A 17025-nucleotide genomic window follows, 5' to 3' on the forward strand; every position below is an offset into this window, starting at 1 on the left:
ACTTCACTTTTGAAGATAAGTAGAAAGGATAGCGCACTGACATAGAAAACCAAAAATACATAGCAATTCTTATCACATAAAACGGTGATGTTTACCAGGAACAATATTTAGTAATTAGGACAATTGGCTGGTTATAACAAGGTAAAAAAATAATCTATATGGGTCATAGAGATAAATTGTCATTAGATAATAATAGACCATAATATCACCTATGCTCAGATTTAAAATATATAAACGGCAAATAACAGACATGACAATCATATCACTGAGTAAGATAGGTTTGTTGTGAAATGTAACAGTCGTGCAGTGGGGTGGGGTTGGGGGAAATTATGTAATTCACACCCTAATTCACAACCTGTGCCATTTAATCATTTTTCTTATTATTTTAACAAGTGTCCCCCGCTTTACGAATGTTCGCTTTACGCCGCTCCGCTTTTACAAAAGACCTACATTAGTAACCTGTTTTTGCATTACTAAGAGGACTTTTGCTTTTACGAAAATTTTTCCCATATAATTTAATGGTTCTTTGCTTTAAGCCATTTTGGCTTAAGAAAGGTTTCATAGGAACCCTCTACCTTTGTATTTTCTTAATCCGAATTGTTTGACATAGAGTAGATTGTTCATTACAAATTAATATTTTCAAAAAAGCTCCTTCAAAGAGTTCTGCAGGCTCTATGAATTAAAAAAGAAATTCGGCATGGGAACTTCTTTATAGTGCAGGCTCAGGAATTGGACAATCAGAGCTGCCACCAAGAGATAATGACAGCAAAAGAAGGTAATATTCTATGTAATAAAAATGGACATCAGAATATTTTGATGTATCAAAAATGGACATCAGAATATGGACATCAGAATATTTTGATGTATCAAAAATGGACATCAGAACATTTCTCAGACATACAACAATAGGATTGAGGCTTTATAGATTATAAAGTGCAAGTATATTTCCTTTAAATATTTCTGCTAACAAATATTAATATTACAAATAAATGGAAAACCTCAAGACAATCTATAACAATCTGTAAGTCTGCTTGAAGGTTAAAACAGTAAGTTGATAGTTGAGAAGAAAACACAAATTCACCAACAGCTGACAACACTTACTTCCGTTGTTTCCAACCACAAAGTTCACATTGGGTCCAAATTTAAAAGGTCCAAGGCAAGCATGGCACATAAAATTTTTCAACGAAATACTTTCGATTATTCCTACTTCACCTTCATTCTGGGAAAACAAAGTCCAAATTAGATCTATACACACTGTATAACTAGCATGAAAAATAAAAATAATACTGTATATTAAGCTTTTGGTCAAAACATTAGTCTGTGCTGTGAAGCAGACAGAATACCTGTAAAGAAATGGATTACACAGGCCATACATGTATAAGCCTTCCGGCCATTATCTGTTCGTGCGGATGTCGGTGTGATAGTCAAGTCTCCTCCTGTGTGCCTTTATCCAAGCTTATCAGTTATCCTCTATGGTAGTGAGTTTCACATTCTCACCAAGATATGAAAATCAAATTCCATCCAAACTTCCTACTGAATTACTCAATGACTGTCTAATACCAACAGACTCCTGTTAAGCATTATTTCAATTTTTAGATTAGATTAGATTCAACTTTATTGTCATTGTGCCGAGTACAGATACAAAGCCAAATAAAATGCAGTTAGCATCTAACCTGAAATGCAAAGAGTGTTATTTACAAAATAACTGCCAATAAAAAGTGCTACAGCACACAAATATAAAAGTACTGAGACAGTACAATATGGGTGCCAGACTGCTTAGCGCTGTGATGTGAGGTTCAGCAGGGTCACAGCCTCAGGGAAGAAGCTCTTCCTGTACCTGCTGGTGCGGGAATGGAGGCTCCTGTAGCACCTACCAGATGGGAGGAGAGTAAAAAGTCCATGGTTAGGGTGAGATGCATCCTTGATAATGCTTTTCACCGTGCCCAGGCAGCGTTTATGGTAGATGCTCTCAATGGTGGGCAATTGGGTGCTGATAATCCGCTGGGCAGTTTTCACCATACGCTGGAGAGCTTTGCGACCCGATACGGGACAATTGCCATACCACACTGAGATGCAGTTGGTGAGTATGCTCTCAATGGTACAGCGGTAAAAGTCCGTCCGTATCCTGGGACAGAGGTGAGCTTTCTTGATGCTCCGCAGGAAATAAAGGCACTGTTGCACCTTTTTGATCAGGATGGAGGAGTTCAGGGACCAGGTGAGATCATCGAAAATGTGGACACCAAGGAATTTGAAGCTTGATACACGCTCCACTACAGCTCCATTGATGTAGATGGGGACATGAGTGTGGCTCCTAGCATGTCTGAAGTCCACAATGATCTCCTTGGTCTTCTGGGTGTTAAGGGCCAGGTTGTTGTAGGCACATCACGCGGCCAGGCACCGGACCTCGTCCCTGTAGGTCATCTCGTCATCCCCTCTGATCAGGCCAATCACCGTGGTGTCATCTGTGAACTTGATTATGGAGTTAGAACCATGTACAGGAACGCAGTCATAGGTGAAAAAGGAGTACAGAAGAGGGCAGAGCACACAGCCTTGAGGCACGCTGGTGTTCAGGGTGAGAGTAAAGGAGGAGAGGTTGTCTAACTTAACAGGTTGGGGTCTGTCAGACAGAAAGAAAAAAATTAAACAATTTTTTAGCTGCCATTTCTCAAGTCCCAGTCTATTTGTCCTTTACTTTTTGGTACTCCTGCTCACTTCTGGTCTCATCTTTGTAAATTTTCTCCACACCCCTTCCAGCCTCAGTCAATCAAGCTTTAGATGATCTGAACAATGGGACAATGGGAGCACCCTAACACCTTCACCATCGTTTTGGGGGGGGATTTTAACCAGGCCAGTCTGAAGAAAAATCACTAAGCAATTACGATCAACAGGTCACTTGCAATACTAGATAAAACAACACACTGGACAATTGTTATACCACGATTAAGAATGCCTACCATGCTATTCTACTTTGGGAAGTCTGATCACCTGGCTGTACTTCTACTCCCTGAGTATAGGCAGAGACTGAAGACTGCAGCACCAGTAGTGAGGACCAAGAAGGTATGCACAAGGGAAGTACAGGAGTGCCTACAGGTCTGGTTTGAATCGGTGGACTAGACTGTATTGAGGGATTCATCTTCGAACCTGGATCAGACATACTGTACATTCCCAAACCAAAAGCCATGGATGAACCAGGAGGTACGTTGTCTACTGAAGGCTAGATCTGTGGCATTCAAGTCTGGTGACCCAGGCCTGTACCAGAAAACTAGGTATGATCTGCGGAGGGCTAGTTCAAGGGTGAAGAGACAATTTAGAACGTGGTTGGAGGCAACATTGGATGCATGACAACTCTGGCAGGGTTTGCAAGACATTACTTCTTACAAAGTGAAACCCAATAGCATGAATGGCAATGATGCTTCACTACCGGATGAAGGGGGCCTTCCATGCCTGCTTTGAAAGGGAGAATATAACTACGACTGTGAAGATCCCTGCTGCACCTGAGACCCTGTGATCTCTGTCTCAGAGGCTGATATTAGGCTGTCTTTAAAGAGGGTGAACCCTCACAAGGGGAAAGTCCTGATGGAGTACCTGATAAGGCTCTGAAAACCTGTGCCAACCACCTAGCGGGAGTATTCAAGGACATTTTCAACCTCTCACTGCTACAGGTGAAAGTTCCCACTTTCCTCAAAATGGCAACAATTATACCAGTGCCTAAGAAGAATGTGAGCTACCTTAATGACCAGTAGCACTCACATCGACAGTGATGAAATGCTTTGAGAGGTTGGTCATGACTAGACTGAACTCCTGCCTCAGCAAGGACCTGGACCCATTGCAATTTGCCTTTCGTCACAATAGGTCAACAGCAGATACAATCTCAATGGCTGTTCACACAGCTTTAGACCACCTGGACAACACAAACACCCGTGTCAGAATGCTGATCATCGACTATAGCTCAGCATTCAACACCATCATTCCCACAATCCTGACTGAGAAGTTGCAGAACCTGGGCCTCTGTAACTCCCTCTGCAATTGGATACTCGACTTCCTAACCAGAAGACCACAATCTGTGCAGATTGGTGATAACATATCCTCTTAGCTGATAATCAACACTGGTGCACCTCAGGGGTGTGTGTTTAGCCCGCTGCTCTACTCTCTCTATACTGATAACCAGGGTGGCTAGGCATAACTTAAATACCATCTATAAATCTGCTGATGATACAACCATTGTTGGTAGAATCTTAAATGGTGACGAGAGGGCATACAGAGGTCAGATATGTCAACTAGTGGAGTGGTGTCGCAGCAACAACCTGGCACAACGTCAGTAAGATGAAAGAGCTGATAGCAGACTTCAGGAAGGGTAAGACGAAGGAACACATACCAATCATCATACAGGGATCAGAAGTGAGATCACAGCGTGAGCAGTTTCAAGTTCCTGGGTGTCAAGATCTCTAAGGATCTAACCTGGTCCCAACATACCGATGTAGTTATAAAGAAGTCAACTCAGTGACTATACTTCATTGGGAATTTGAAGAAATTTGGTATGTCAACAAATACACTCAAAAACTTCTATAGATGTACCATGGAGAGCATTCTGAAAGACTGCATCACTTTCTAGTATGGGGGTGGGGGAAGGGGCTACTGTACAGGACCGAAAGAAGCTGTAAATCTGTAAATTTAGTCTGCTCCATCTAGGATACTATCTTGGGAGCTAAGATGGGTACTACAAAGTACCCAGGACATCTTCAAGGAGTGGTGCCTCAGAAAGGCAGCATCCATTATTAAGGACCTTCAGCACCCAGGGCATGCCCTTTTCTCACTGTTACCATCAGGTAGGAGATACAGAAAGCTGAAGGCACACACTCAGCGATTCAGGAACAGGTTCTTCCACTTTGCCACCTGATTCCTAAATGGACATTGAACCCGTGAACACTATCTCACTTTTTAAATATATATTATTTCTGTTTTTGCATGATTTTTAAACTATTCAATATACATATCCTGCAATTGATTGACTGATTTATTCTATATTATGTGTTGCATTGAACTGCTGCTGCTGCTGCTAAGTTAACAAATTTCACGACACATGCCAGTGATAATAAACCTGATTCTGATTCACTTAGCTTTACACCACCAACACAAACAGAATCAGAATCAATATATATATATTGCTGTTCCTAAAATGTTGAGCATCTGTCATCAGACTCTTGTATCTCCTCCTTCATGGCAGCAAAGAGAAGGGGCCGTGTCCTGAGTGATGGGGTTCCTTAAAGAAGGATGCCCCCTTTTTGAAGCATCGCCCTTTGAAGATATCCTCGGTACTGGGGAGGATAGTGCCCATGATGAAGCTGGTTGAGTATGCAACTTCCTGCAGTTTTTTCCAATCCTGAGTTTTAAATTCTATCCCTCTAGAAAAAAACCCTAGTGCCTAGCTTGTTTTCTTAATGGCTAGTAAACGTGACAAAATTATCAGCAGTTGTCATATTTCTATTCCTGAATCATTCTGATCCTCCACACCGGGATGAGCACATTTCTAGAAATAAACAAGCTCCTACCAGCAAAATTTTCTTCCTCACAATTATTTCTCATTCAGCAAGTTTATAAAGAGCCTCTCACTTTCAGTCCCAGGCTAGCAATCCATTCTGCTTCTTGCCCTAATCCCACATTTTCTAACCTCATTCATTATATTGTATATTATTGTTGGCCTTTTATAAATCCAGATAAATTAAACCCTTTATATCACCACACCCCAGTCTTCCAGTTATTTCTTCAAAGTCAGTAAGCTTGCTCAATCAGGTTTGCCTCAATATTAAAAAAAGCTATTTACCAATCCCCTGGAAATGCATTGCCTTCCAACTTATTGTTAAAATAGGCAGTAATACCTCTATATATCTTGCCCTCTTTGAAATGGAATTTAGATGAGGGGATTTACCTAGAATATAATGAGTCTTCAAGATGGCACCAGCGAACACAACCAACGGAGGCATCCTGCAGACAGCCCACGAAACTACTTTGTTTACTTCCTTTCAAATATAATTCTACTACTAAGCTGTGATTGGAACCTGTGATTTACATTTTGATGGTGTATTTTTGGGCCGATTGAGTACTCTGGTGGTTTGCTGTATCCGAGGGATTTTGGTGAGGTTGGGAGTAGAATGTGCAGCCTGGAGTCGGGAGCAAACCCATGATTGATTCCATTTCTTCTCTTCAACTGAGGCATCAAGCAAGGCTGAAGTCAACGAGGAAAAAAGCAGAGGGCGGGTGGGTGACTGGCACCATTTGCCTGTATTTCATCAGTCTTCCTCTCCCTCTTGCTAGCTGCTGTCGGAGGAAAGTGCAGGAGTTTTGGGATCCACATTGCAGGGATTGATCAGCTCATTTTGGGGGATTTTGAGGTTCATGTTGCATGTGTTTCTGGATTCCGGTTACTCATTCTTTTGCTCTTTTTGAGCACTTTGATCAGGTGGTTGATGTGGATGGGCTCCTGGGCTCTGCGGCCTGCAGTCAGTTACAGGAGCAACGTTGAACTGAATAATACTGAACTCCATGTTTGATGTTTGATATTTTATGTGTTGTTTGCTCACTTTTTGTCCTTTTTCACTACTTGTTCTTTTCTTGTGTATTGGTTGTTTGTTGTTTTCTTGAACTGGTTCCAGAGTGTTACTTTGCTTTTTGGCTGCCTACAGGAGGACAAATCTCAGAGTTGTATTCTGTAAACTCACTTTGATAATAAATGTATTTGGAATCTTTGAATTAGTTTATCTAAAATACCCCTTTTTCCAACCTGAGTACAATCAACTTATTATTTACTTCAACAACCAATGCTGTATCTCCTTTTCCTGTTTTTATAAGAGCAAAAGCAAATGATATAATTATTCTGCTATTATGATTTTTTAAATTTTTTATTTGAGATACAACACTTAACAGTCCCTTTTGGCTGAATGAGCTGCACCACCCAGCAACCCACCAATCTAACCCTAGCCTGATCAGAGGACGATTTACAATGACCAATTAACCTACTTGGTTAAGTTGGACCATGGGAGGAAACCAGAGAACCCGGAGGAAACCCACGCACACATGGGAAGAACATACAGACTTTCACAGAAGACGTCAAAATTGAATTCCGAACTCCAACATCCCAAGCTGTAATAGCTTTGGACTAACAGTTACGCTACTGTGGCACCCTATCACATTGATCAATCTTTTAATAACATATTCCTATTATTTTTTTTTAAACTGAGAGTGCAGAACTTGTTTTTTCTTTCTGACACAAGCAAACCCGAAATATAGAACATTTAGAACTCCATCCAGCTTATTATTAAGCAACAAAAGTCTTCAACTGCCATTTAAGAGTCTCTCCAGTATCACTTCCATAGCATTCAATTTTCGATAACCTGAAGGATACTGTTATTACAAGTGTTGAGGGGTCATAAGGAGTCAAAAGCAGTCTCTTTTCCCATCTACAACACTTCAGTCACCTGCCAAAATGTGCAAGATCCAATATTTACCATATCCAAGGTATAAAAAAGATGCAAAATAAATAAATCCATACTCAATTTCTCCAACAAAACAAAAATCAGTATGTGAGCCAGTATAGTTTCAATTATCTCTTACATGATGGAAATTTACCTCATTTTAAGCCAATTATTCAGTTACAAACTTAGTACGTCTGTTTTACATTTGAAGACAAACATGCTTTGGACGCAACATTATGCATTCTCAATCATTTATTTCTTCAGTCTTCTTACAAGAAGAATGAAATAATATCTTTGAAGATATGATGCTCAATATAAAGTCTATCTCCCTAGACCTTTAGAAAATGTTGAATGTCAATTATCAAGGATACAGGATTAAACACCAGCGATATCTAAACCAGAAGGGAAGACATTTATTATCAAGTCCACTATGATTAAGGACAATGAGGCCTAAAATGAAGATCAAGGGCTAGATGCACACTCAGAAGCACAAGAAAAGAATGCAGATTATTTCAAAACCAACATAATCAAGACATTTAAGTTACTTCTTTCACAACTTTCCTCTTCCAAAAACAAAATGGTAACTAAAACAAAAATTAACAGGTTATGAACATTTAAAAAAACTGACAATGTTGAAAGCATCATCCATGAGGATAACATGAAAAGGGTAATTACCTCAAATTGATAAATTCTAATGTTAGAGTCCCAAGGTCTACTAAATGCCCAAATAGAATGAGATGCTGTTCCTGGAGCAACACAAAAAGCTGAAGAGGTCAAAGCAGAAGTAGGATGCAGAATTCATTTGACATATAACCAAATTCTCAGCATCACCCTTGCAGCCTGAAAAGAGTAGTACTGCAAGTAGTTTGGTTTCTCCAATGTAAATCAGACCATTCTGTAATACGCAGTGTCAAATGCAATACATTAAGTAATCAAAATTGCAAGGTTACGTGGGACTGCTGTTCTATAATCAAGACTTCAAGGAAGTGTACAAAAACATCTTTGTACTATTTTGCTTCATTCTAGAGAAGTATTATCCTTAGACAATACTGCTTCTACACATTATAAATAACTTACCATGAGTGAATTTGGAAGAGAGTCTCCACTTTGTCCATTGATTGCTGCAGCATTCCAATTACCTCCGTTAACTTCATCTGGATCACTTTCCTTAATGATTTCAGTTTTGATTCTTTTTGTGGACACTACCCCTTCAGAAACATGTTCTTTTCGTTTTGACATGTTAAATGACTAGAACCACAAATCAGAAAGATGCCAAATCATTAACAATATTACCTTAAACTTCTTCAGAACTGAATTTAAATTGAACATGCCTGTATATTTTTGCTTTAAACTCTGACTTGGTCGAAGAATTCCAAAACATTTAAGCAGATTACAATACCCTCTGAAATATAGCTAAACTATTCTGACTGCACCTCATCAGGGATGAACTCCTCTAAAACTTCAGCCCACTCTTCAAAATACAATCTTCTGGTATTAACAAATTCATAAACTGATCTGTAATCAAAACAAATAAGTACTAGATAGACTAAAAAGAGCACCATTCTTTGACCCATGTCAAATAAATGCTGCCTAACCTGTGAAGTATTTCTAGTATATTCTGTTTCGGTTCAGATTTCCAACATCTGCATTTCCCTCAACCGTGGGGAAAATTAGTTACTGGAATTCAACATGGATAACAGTTCCAAAGAATAAACAAAACAGTGGTAGATGCGCAAGTGAACAAAAGGGATGCTCACACAGACCACTTACAAGCAACAACAAAAAGAACCGGTTTCATATTTGGTGCTTTATATTAAGAGCATCTAAGTGCTATGGATTAATATCTTAAAAGCCCTTATACAGTCTATTCTGCTGTAACACCCTCTAAGTTTTCTAATGACTAGAAAATCTGATGGAATTTTCTATCAATAATATCAACAAGGTCTTGAACTTCAAATCATGAAACCACCATCATACCATGTGATTTATTTTATTGTTGAAAGGCTACCACATGCCAACTGCTCTTCTGCAAGGGTACTAATGGTCACCCATATATGGAAACACACAAAGGTGCAATCTGTGCATGTTCACTCACACTTGCATCCACAAGGACACAGGAGACCTTGACTACTGCTTCAACATTTCCCCTTCTTTTCAAACCCATGCATAATATTTCCATACAGCACAATTTCTTCCATTTCCAGACCCCAGCTCTGGCGACATACTCGGCTTGCCTTTCAGGACACAATAGGGTGCAGATGTGCTTAGTTCTACAAACAAAAAGTAACCTGTCATTGACCAGCATTACCTTCTATGATGATTCTAGGGTGGACAATATGACATAGCGTTTGCTTAAAACAAATGTCATTCTTACATACAGTAGCGCTAGAAAATTTGTTAAGGAGCTACAGACCTCTTGCATTACCTAATGTAAGTGTTCATGAGTCTACCATCAAGCAAACAGTAAACAACAATGGTGTGCATGCAGGATTGCAAGAAAAAAGCCACGACACTCCAAGAAGAACACTGCTGCCTGTCTAAAGTCTGCTAAAGACCACATGAATAAGCCAGAAGGCTGTTGGAAGAATGTCCTGAGACTCATGTATTTGTTGGAAAATGCATGTAAACCTTTTACATTTTTCTCAATAAATAAATGAACAAGTATAATGTTTTTTGAGTTATTTATTTAGTTGGGCTCTCTTTATCTAGTTTTAGGACTTGTGTGAAGATCTGATCACATTTTAGGTCACATATGCAGATAAAGAGACAATTCTGCAGGGTTCACAAACCTTCTAGCAACACTGTATATTAAAATCAACTTAAAAGCAGTTCGTTCAACATAGGGTGAACAGTCAAAAAAGAGAAAATACTCAGTAAATAGAAAAGATCAGAAATAATTGGGAGATTTTTTTTTCATTATTTATCGGTGTGTGGGCATTACTAGCATCTATTGCACATTCTCAGTTGTTGTTGACTTGGTAAACAATTTCAGATTGCCACACTCCAGTCACATATAGCTTGCAACGCCGGCAGACTTCCTCCCAAAAGGGACAGTGAACTTATCAATTTATAACTTTATTTTTAAAAAAGTTTATGCATTTTTAAAATGACAGATTATGAATTGAATTTAAATTTCACAGGTGGATTTTAAACTAAGACTTGTGCAGCATTCCATAGATTGCTGAAGATGTGTGGGAACCTGCGGAAGTGATTAAAGACAGGTCACAATTTCAAAGAAAGATATTGGCTATTGAGCCTTAAGATGAAGAGGCATTTCTTCAGTCAGGTTGCAATGCAAGGATCCTCAATCCAACTGGACTGGAAAGGCTCAGAGACAAATGATATTCAGATTAAAAGGGAATAAAAGAATTCCAGGGTTACTGCTGCAAAGTGACCCTAATGAAAGGATCTTATTGAATATAGAGCAGATAAGAGGAGCATCTTAGTAAAGTAGTGGATACAGCCCTGTTCATCACAGGTAAAGGCCTCTCCAATACCGAGCACATCTACATGGAACTCTGTCACAGGAAAGCAGCATCCATTAAAGGACCCTCAACACCCAAGCCATGCTCTCTGCCATCAGGAAGAAGGTATTCACACCACCAGGTTCAGGAAAAGTTACCATCCTCAATAATCAGGCTCCTGAACCAGAAGGAATAACTTCACTTGCCTCATCACTGAACTGTTCCCACAATCTGTGGACTCACTGTCAAGGAGTCATTATTTCATGTTGTTGATATTTACTGCTTGTTTACTTATTGTGTTCATTTTGTCTCTTGTTGTATTTACAGTTTGTCTTTTGCATTTGGCTATTTGTCCATCCTGTTGGGTGCAGTCTTTCATTGATTCTGCTGTGCTTCTTGTATTTACTGTGAATGCAGTATATGGTGACATAAATACTTTGATAATAAACTGACTTTGAACTATTATTTTAGTCCTCATTTTCGAAAGAAAAGCACATGGGGTTTATAAATAAAAGCACTGCAGAAACAAGGAAGTCACAAAAATTCATATAGGAAAATCTTGTTTGGCTGCAATTAAACATTGCATCGAGTTCCATACAGTATGGTTTAGAGAGGGTTCAGATGTCTTATCAAAATGATTGCCCAACTGAAGGGTTTTAGTCATCTGAATTCGTTGTAGAATGTGGATTGTTGTTTTCATAAAAGGAGAGCGTCAGAAAACTTGATATTATCAAAACCATAAAGGGTAAAGACACAGAGAAACTGCTTCTATTGCTAGAAATTGGAACATAAGATGCTGGCAATGGACAAAAGAACCAGCTACAACTTCAGGTTTTTTTAAATTTCGAGTGTAGTCAGGGCCAATACTATCAAAGGCTACAGACTCGGTTAGCGTTAAAAAGTGAACTACTATCTGTTTAGGAATGATCTGTAAGTCTGCGAAGGATGGAAGTTTATATACACTCCGAAAGGATTTGATAGGCCAAACAGCCACCGTGTTAATTGCAACTCAATCCGGCCCTCATTTAGGTGACTCTCGCCAACACTTCATAGAGAAACCAATGAACTTCGCGCCAGCTATAACCAGGGTATTGCCCACCGGCCCAGCCCTGGTAACTTCCTCCCCCCTACCAACACTACTGCCGTTTACAACAACACTCACCCCTCAAGGAACCTTGACCAAAATCCGCCGAAAATCTATTCAAAATTTAACTACGACACTGCACATGCGCACGATCGCCCAGACGCGACCATCCAATTACAATGCCAGTTATGCGCCTGCGTATTAATCCCAGCGACCTGCCTGGTCGGTTTTCCTGCTCCAACACTCGGCAGAACGCAGTTGGCTGCTCGGCGTGACTTTGACATCACCATTGTACGCATGCCCAGTTCCCCGGCTTTGTCAACAGCCGAGAGCTTCAGCACGTACTCTGCGCAAGTCCAGAGAGGCGGCGGCTGCGCGCATGCGCTGTCGTTCAGGCGGGGAATTTAAACAGGACAATTGGCTTCCGGCTTTGAGGATATTCTATGATACGTTTTCAGTTTCTGTCTCATCATCTTAGTTTCCGAATCGTTCATCTGTCATGCAGAACTGCCGGTTCAGACTGATTGTTGCTGAGAATGGGAAACCTGAGAGAAAGGAAACGGAGTTTTGCTGAAACTGGGGAAACGTAAATGCGTAACTATCATTTTCTTCTTCACCATAAGTCAGATATTTATAAGCCGGTGAGGATCTTTTGGGACTTTCTCCGTTAAAAAAGCTGGTTAACTTTATAACAAGTTTTGTTAGGAACTAATATGTAAGTATGTTTTCTTAAAAGTTTCTGAACAACTGGAATCATGGGAGTGAATGATCTGTGGCAGATTTTGGAGCCTGTTAAAGAATATGTTCCATTGCAAAGTCTTAAAGGGAAAACGTTAGCTGTGGATATGAGTTTATGGGTCTGCGAGGCTCAATCGGTGAAGGGTATGATGGGAACAGTGAACAAGCCGCATCTCAGGTAACGTGAAATGTGTCCGAAATTCCTGTATGATGTTTTGCAATATTGAGCCATCTCTGCTATGAAGTAATGACATTACTCTGTGGTTCTACACTGGAAAACGTTTTGATGTTACTACTCCTATTGGACAGACAAAGTGCTCACAGGAGAGGATGAGAAATGACATTCTACTAATGTGCTAGTGGCTGTCCCAGGACATATGTTAATCCACATTTAAAACATTTTTTGAACTTGTTCTCTCATTAGTATCACGAAGAGAAAAAGTGCTATCCTCTGGAACAGAGATTGAATAAAAATTGATTGGACTTGTACTATTGGTGAACAGTAACGCAATGGAAGTAAAGGGAATCATCTACACTTTTAAGCAAGACTCAATTTGATGAAATGGAGGTGCTGATATTATATACAGATAGAGGATAATATTAATATCAGAAAGCTAAGAATCAACTCAAGTAGAAATCCATTTTGTCACATTCCTTGTCCTGTGTATATCTGTAACTAATTTTCAAGTCAAAATTATATGGTGGGCAATTTTGCTTGTCAGCATAATAGCTATTGATGTTAAAAGAGAAGCTATTAGAATATCTAGATTGGTTACCAGTAAAATGACTTTTGCATTTCAAGGAGAATCTTTCATTGGCATATATCTGGCACTAGATACTCAAAATTTTGAAAATTTCCCATTTCTTCAGTTTCTTTTGTTTTGATTTCAGGAATTTGTTTTTCCGCGTTTCATATCTCACTTTGATGGATGTGAGACTTGTCTTTGTGGCAGAAGGTACTGCACCAAAACTGAAGGCTGACACAATGAATAAACGGAATGAGATGAGACGTGGTGGGTCCAGGAAGCCAGGAAGTTGTACTGTTCGGACTGGAAGATCCCATTTTAAATCTGTTCTTAGAGAGGTATAGTTTGGCACCTTGACCTGGGATCCCTGAACATTATCCCTCTTGGTATCAAAGTTATGGTCACTTCTTGAATTTATCATTGAAATTCATTTTTGATCCCACTCATTTAAATGTTAACCAGGGCTTTACACTGAATAATAATGGAAGTATTAATGAACCCTGCCCTTTATAGTTTGTGAAATAATAAATTGTATTTTGAATTTTTAAATATTGGTTGAAATGTTTTTTTAACACTGAAACATGATCATTGACAAATAGTTCTTTTTGAACTAGTATTGTTTGATATTGCAAACTCTTAACTATCACTGGAGATTAGGAATTTTTTTAACCCATCTTATTGTATTAATGCAATGTAATAATTATATTAAGACTAAAACCTTAGTTTAAATCCCAAACAAAGAATGCTAGTAATCCATCATTAAAATGGATTTGATATTCCTTGTAATGGATTCCTTTTTACCTTGTATCATATTAACAAGTGGAATTATTTTTTTAATGCTTTTTCTCTTTTTGGTAGAGAAAGTTGCTGTTTATGACTGGTTGTCTCTTGTGTTTAATAAATGAAGTGGTTTTTGCTTCAGTGAAATGCTCCATTAGTATGTCCAAGGTTAAGTTGGTTTGGCTTAAAGCCAGTTGTCAGAGCGATATTGCATACAAATGTTTAGTTCCACATGTGGGGACCCATTTGGTGTTTTGTTTAAATAATGTTTTCACATTGAAATTCAACATCTGATGTAGACTGGCCATAATTTCCCACTGAGTTTTGTGCAAATGTAACACGTTTTACTCCAAATTGTTTCTTTGTATTCAAATATCTACTAAAATGATCCTGTAAAAGTTGAGTGAACTGGGATTTATTTTTCTTTTGCAGTGTTGTGAATTGCTGGATTATTTGGGTAATCCATGGGTTTGTGCAGCTGGTGAGGCTGAAGCCATGTGTGCCTATCTGAATGAAAATGGATATGTTGATGGCTGCATCACCAATGATGGCGATGCTTTTCTATATGGTGCCCAGACTGTGTACAGAAATTTGACGATAAACACGAAGGTACTTCAGTTTACATATTATGATATATTAGCCATATCATCAGATTCTGCTCTTAAAAACTATTGCACAATTTCTGTCTGTGTGCATTTTCTGTGGTGTATTTTCTCTCTTTGTCTTGAGTCATTTAGCTCAAAGGAAGTGAAAACAAATTTAAGGCTATTGGAGAATAGCTAGAGTTAAAGTTTAAAATAATTCCAGTTCATTGATGTGAAATTATTAGGGTATTGAGGACAATCAACAAAAAAATGGCTAATAAGGTGCACTTAATAAGGTCAAAGAATGCAACAGTTATTCGACTGGTGTAATTGAAATCATTATAGAGTCTTCAATACCTCTCTTTCTATTTTCTTCATTAAAAATACATAATGATAGCATTTGTTTCTAGAGGATTAGAAGCAAGGTTGCAATGCTGAGACATTATAATGTATTGGTCAAGCCACATTTTAGAGTATTGTGAACAGTTTTAGGCCCCAAATCTAACAAGGAATGTACTGGCATTGGAGAAGGTCCAGAGGAGGTTAACGAGAATGATCATGGGAATGCTAGTGTTAACACATGAAGAGTGTTTGATGTGACTGGGCATACTCACTGGAGATTTGGGAGATTTCATTGAGACCTATCAAATATTGGAAGGACATGGTGAGGATTTTTCAAATAGAGATAGAGTATAGGACCAGAGGGGACAGTGCCAGAACAGAAGAGTGTCTATTTGGAACAGAGATGAGGAGGAATTTCTTTAGCCAGAGGCTGACTGATGTGTGAAATTCATTGCCACAGGCAGCTATGGAGGCCAAGTCATTAGGTATATTTAAAGTGGAGGTTGATGTGTTCTTGATTAGTAAGGACATCAAAGATTACAGGGAAAAAGGCAGGGCAATAGGGTTGAGAGGGGAAATAAATCAACCATGATCAAATGGAGGAGCAGATTCTTTGGGCCAAATAGCCTATAATTCTACATCTTATGATCTTATTATATTTTAATTTCTGAGACTTGAGCTGGAATTTAGTTGCAAATGGCTTATAATGCTACAGTAGTAAGTACTGTACTTAATACTGGTCAGGAGAGCTTGTGCAAGTTACCCACCAGGGGTAATGCCAAATTTACTGCTCGGGGCACTGCGCCCCAGAATGTCTTAAACTACATAAAATGTATTCTACTGTCAGCAGATAGCAAATTATACTAGTAGAGGATATGACAGGATCTTTTCCCTCATACCAAGATGCATATTAGACTTGGGAAATTGAGTTCTTACTGTATTCTGCAGATTGCATTATGTGTTTATCTACAACAGTGACCCAATTATGTGTGGAAAGATTGTTAAATCATTTGGATACTGTATGTGGGGTAGTCACTATTTCATTATTATCAGCTGCCAAGTACAAGCATTTTGGCCCGAGTCACTAGGGCAGACTATAAATTTTTGTTTTATTCTTCATTTTAATAGGATCCCCATGTGGACTGCTACAAAATGTCAGCAATAAGATCCCAGTTAGGCCTTGACCGGGATGCATTAATTGGTTTGGCAATTCTGCTTGGATGTGACTACCTGCCAAAAGTATGGTTTGATTTTAAAGTTGTAATTGCACATATAAATTGTAATATGCATTAGCTGATAACTAAATTACAGACCATCCACAGCTTATAAATTCCTGACTCATGTTTAGCCTGAACGTGAGAGTTTGGGAGATGGATGGGATGAATTTGGCTGCTGCCACACAGGTGAAGACATCCTCTGCCATGTGAGAAGTGTGATGGAATATACTCCACATTGCTGGATAACTAATTGCAACATAGGGTACGACAGCATAGAAACTGGCCCACGTTCTCCTTGCTAGGCTGTTATTCTGCCTAACCTCATCTGAACCAAAGCCCTCCATACTCCTCGCATCTGTACACTCATTCAAACGTCTCTTAAATATTGCAATTTAACCCACATCCCATCATTTCTGCTGGTAGCTTGTTCCACGCTTACCCCCCATCCTTCATGTTCCTCTTAAATATTTCACTTTTCACCCTTAATTTATGACCTCTAATTCTAGACTCATCCACATATTATTTTGCATTTACCCTATCTATACCCCTCAATTTTGTATACCTCTATCAAATATCGGCTCATTCTCCTATGCTTCAGGGG

The 17025-nt window shown here is 39.0% G+C and overlaps 2 protein-coding genes across 2 annotated transcripts in view; one reads left to right on the plus strand and one right to left on the minus strand.

Annotated features, from left to right (window-relative positions):
- LOC140733514 (structural maintenance of chromosomes protein 6-like) overlaps positions 1-12179 on the minus strand; it is an 82589-nt gene extending 70410 nt beyond the window's left edge. The window contains exons 1-3 of the mRNA XM_073056947.1: positions 12096-12179; positions 8547-8717; positions 1102-1219 (exon numbers count right to left, since the gene is read on the minus strand). Coding sequence (XP_072913048.1) covers positions 1102-1219; positions 8547-8708 — 280 coding nt within the window. The 5' untranslated portion in view covers positions 8709-8717; positions 12096-12179. The remainder of the gene's footprint in view (positions 1-1101; positions 1220-8546; positions 8718-12095) is intronic.
- A 274-nt stretch (positions 12180-12453) lies between these two features.
- LOC140733518 (flap endonuclease GEN homolog 1) overlaps positions 12454-17025 on the plus strand; it is a 31915-nt gene continuing 27343 nt past the window's right edge. The window contains exons 1-5 of the mRNA XM_073056950.1: positions 12454-12658; positions 12754-12933; positions 13647-13839; positions 14714-14890; positions 16336-16446. Coding sequence (XP_072913051.1) covers positions 12773-12933; positions 13647-13839; positions 14714-14890; positions 16336-16446 — 642 coding nt within the window. The 5' untranslated portion in view covers positions 12454-12658; positions 12754-12772. The remainder of the gene's footprint in view (positions 12659-12753; positions 12934-13646; positions 13840-14713; positions 14891-16335; positions 16447-17025) is intronic.

The sequence above is a fragment of the Hemitrygon akajei genome, chromosome 9 (genome assembly GCF_048418815.1).
Source record: "Hemitrygon akajei chromosome 9, sHemAka1.3, whole genome shotgun sequence".
In the NCBI taxonomy this organism is placed as follows: Eukaryota; Metazoa; Chordata; class Chondrichthyes; order Myliobatiformes; family Dasyatidae; genus Hemitrygon; species Hemitrygon akajei.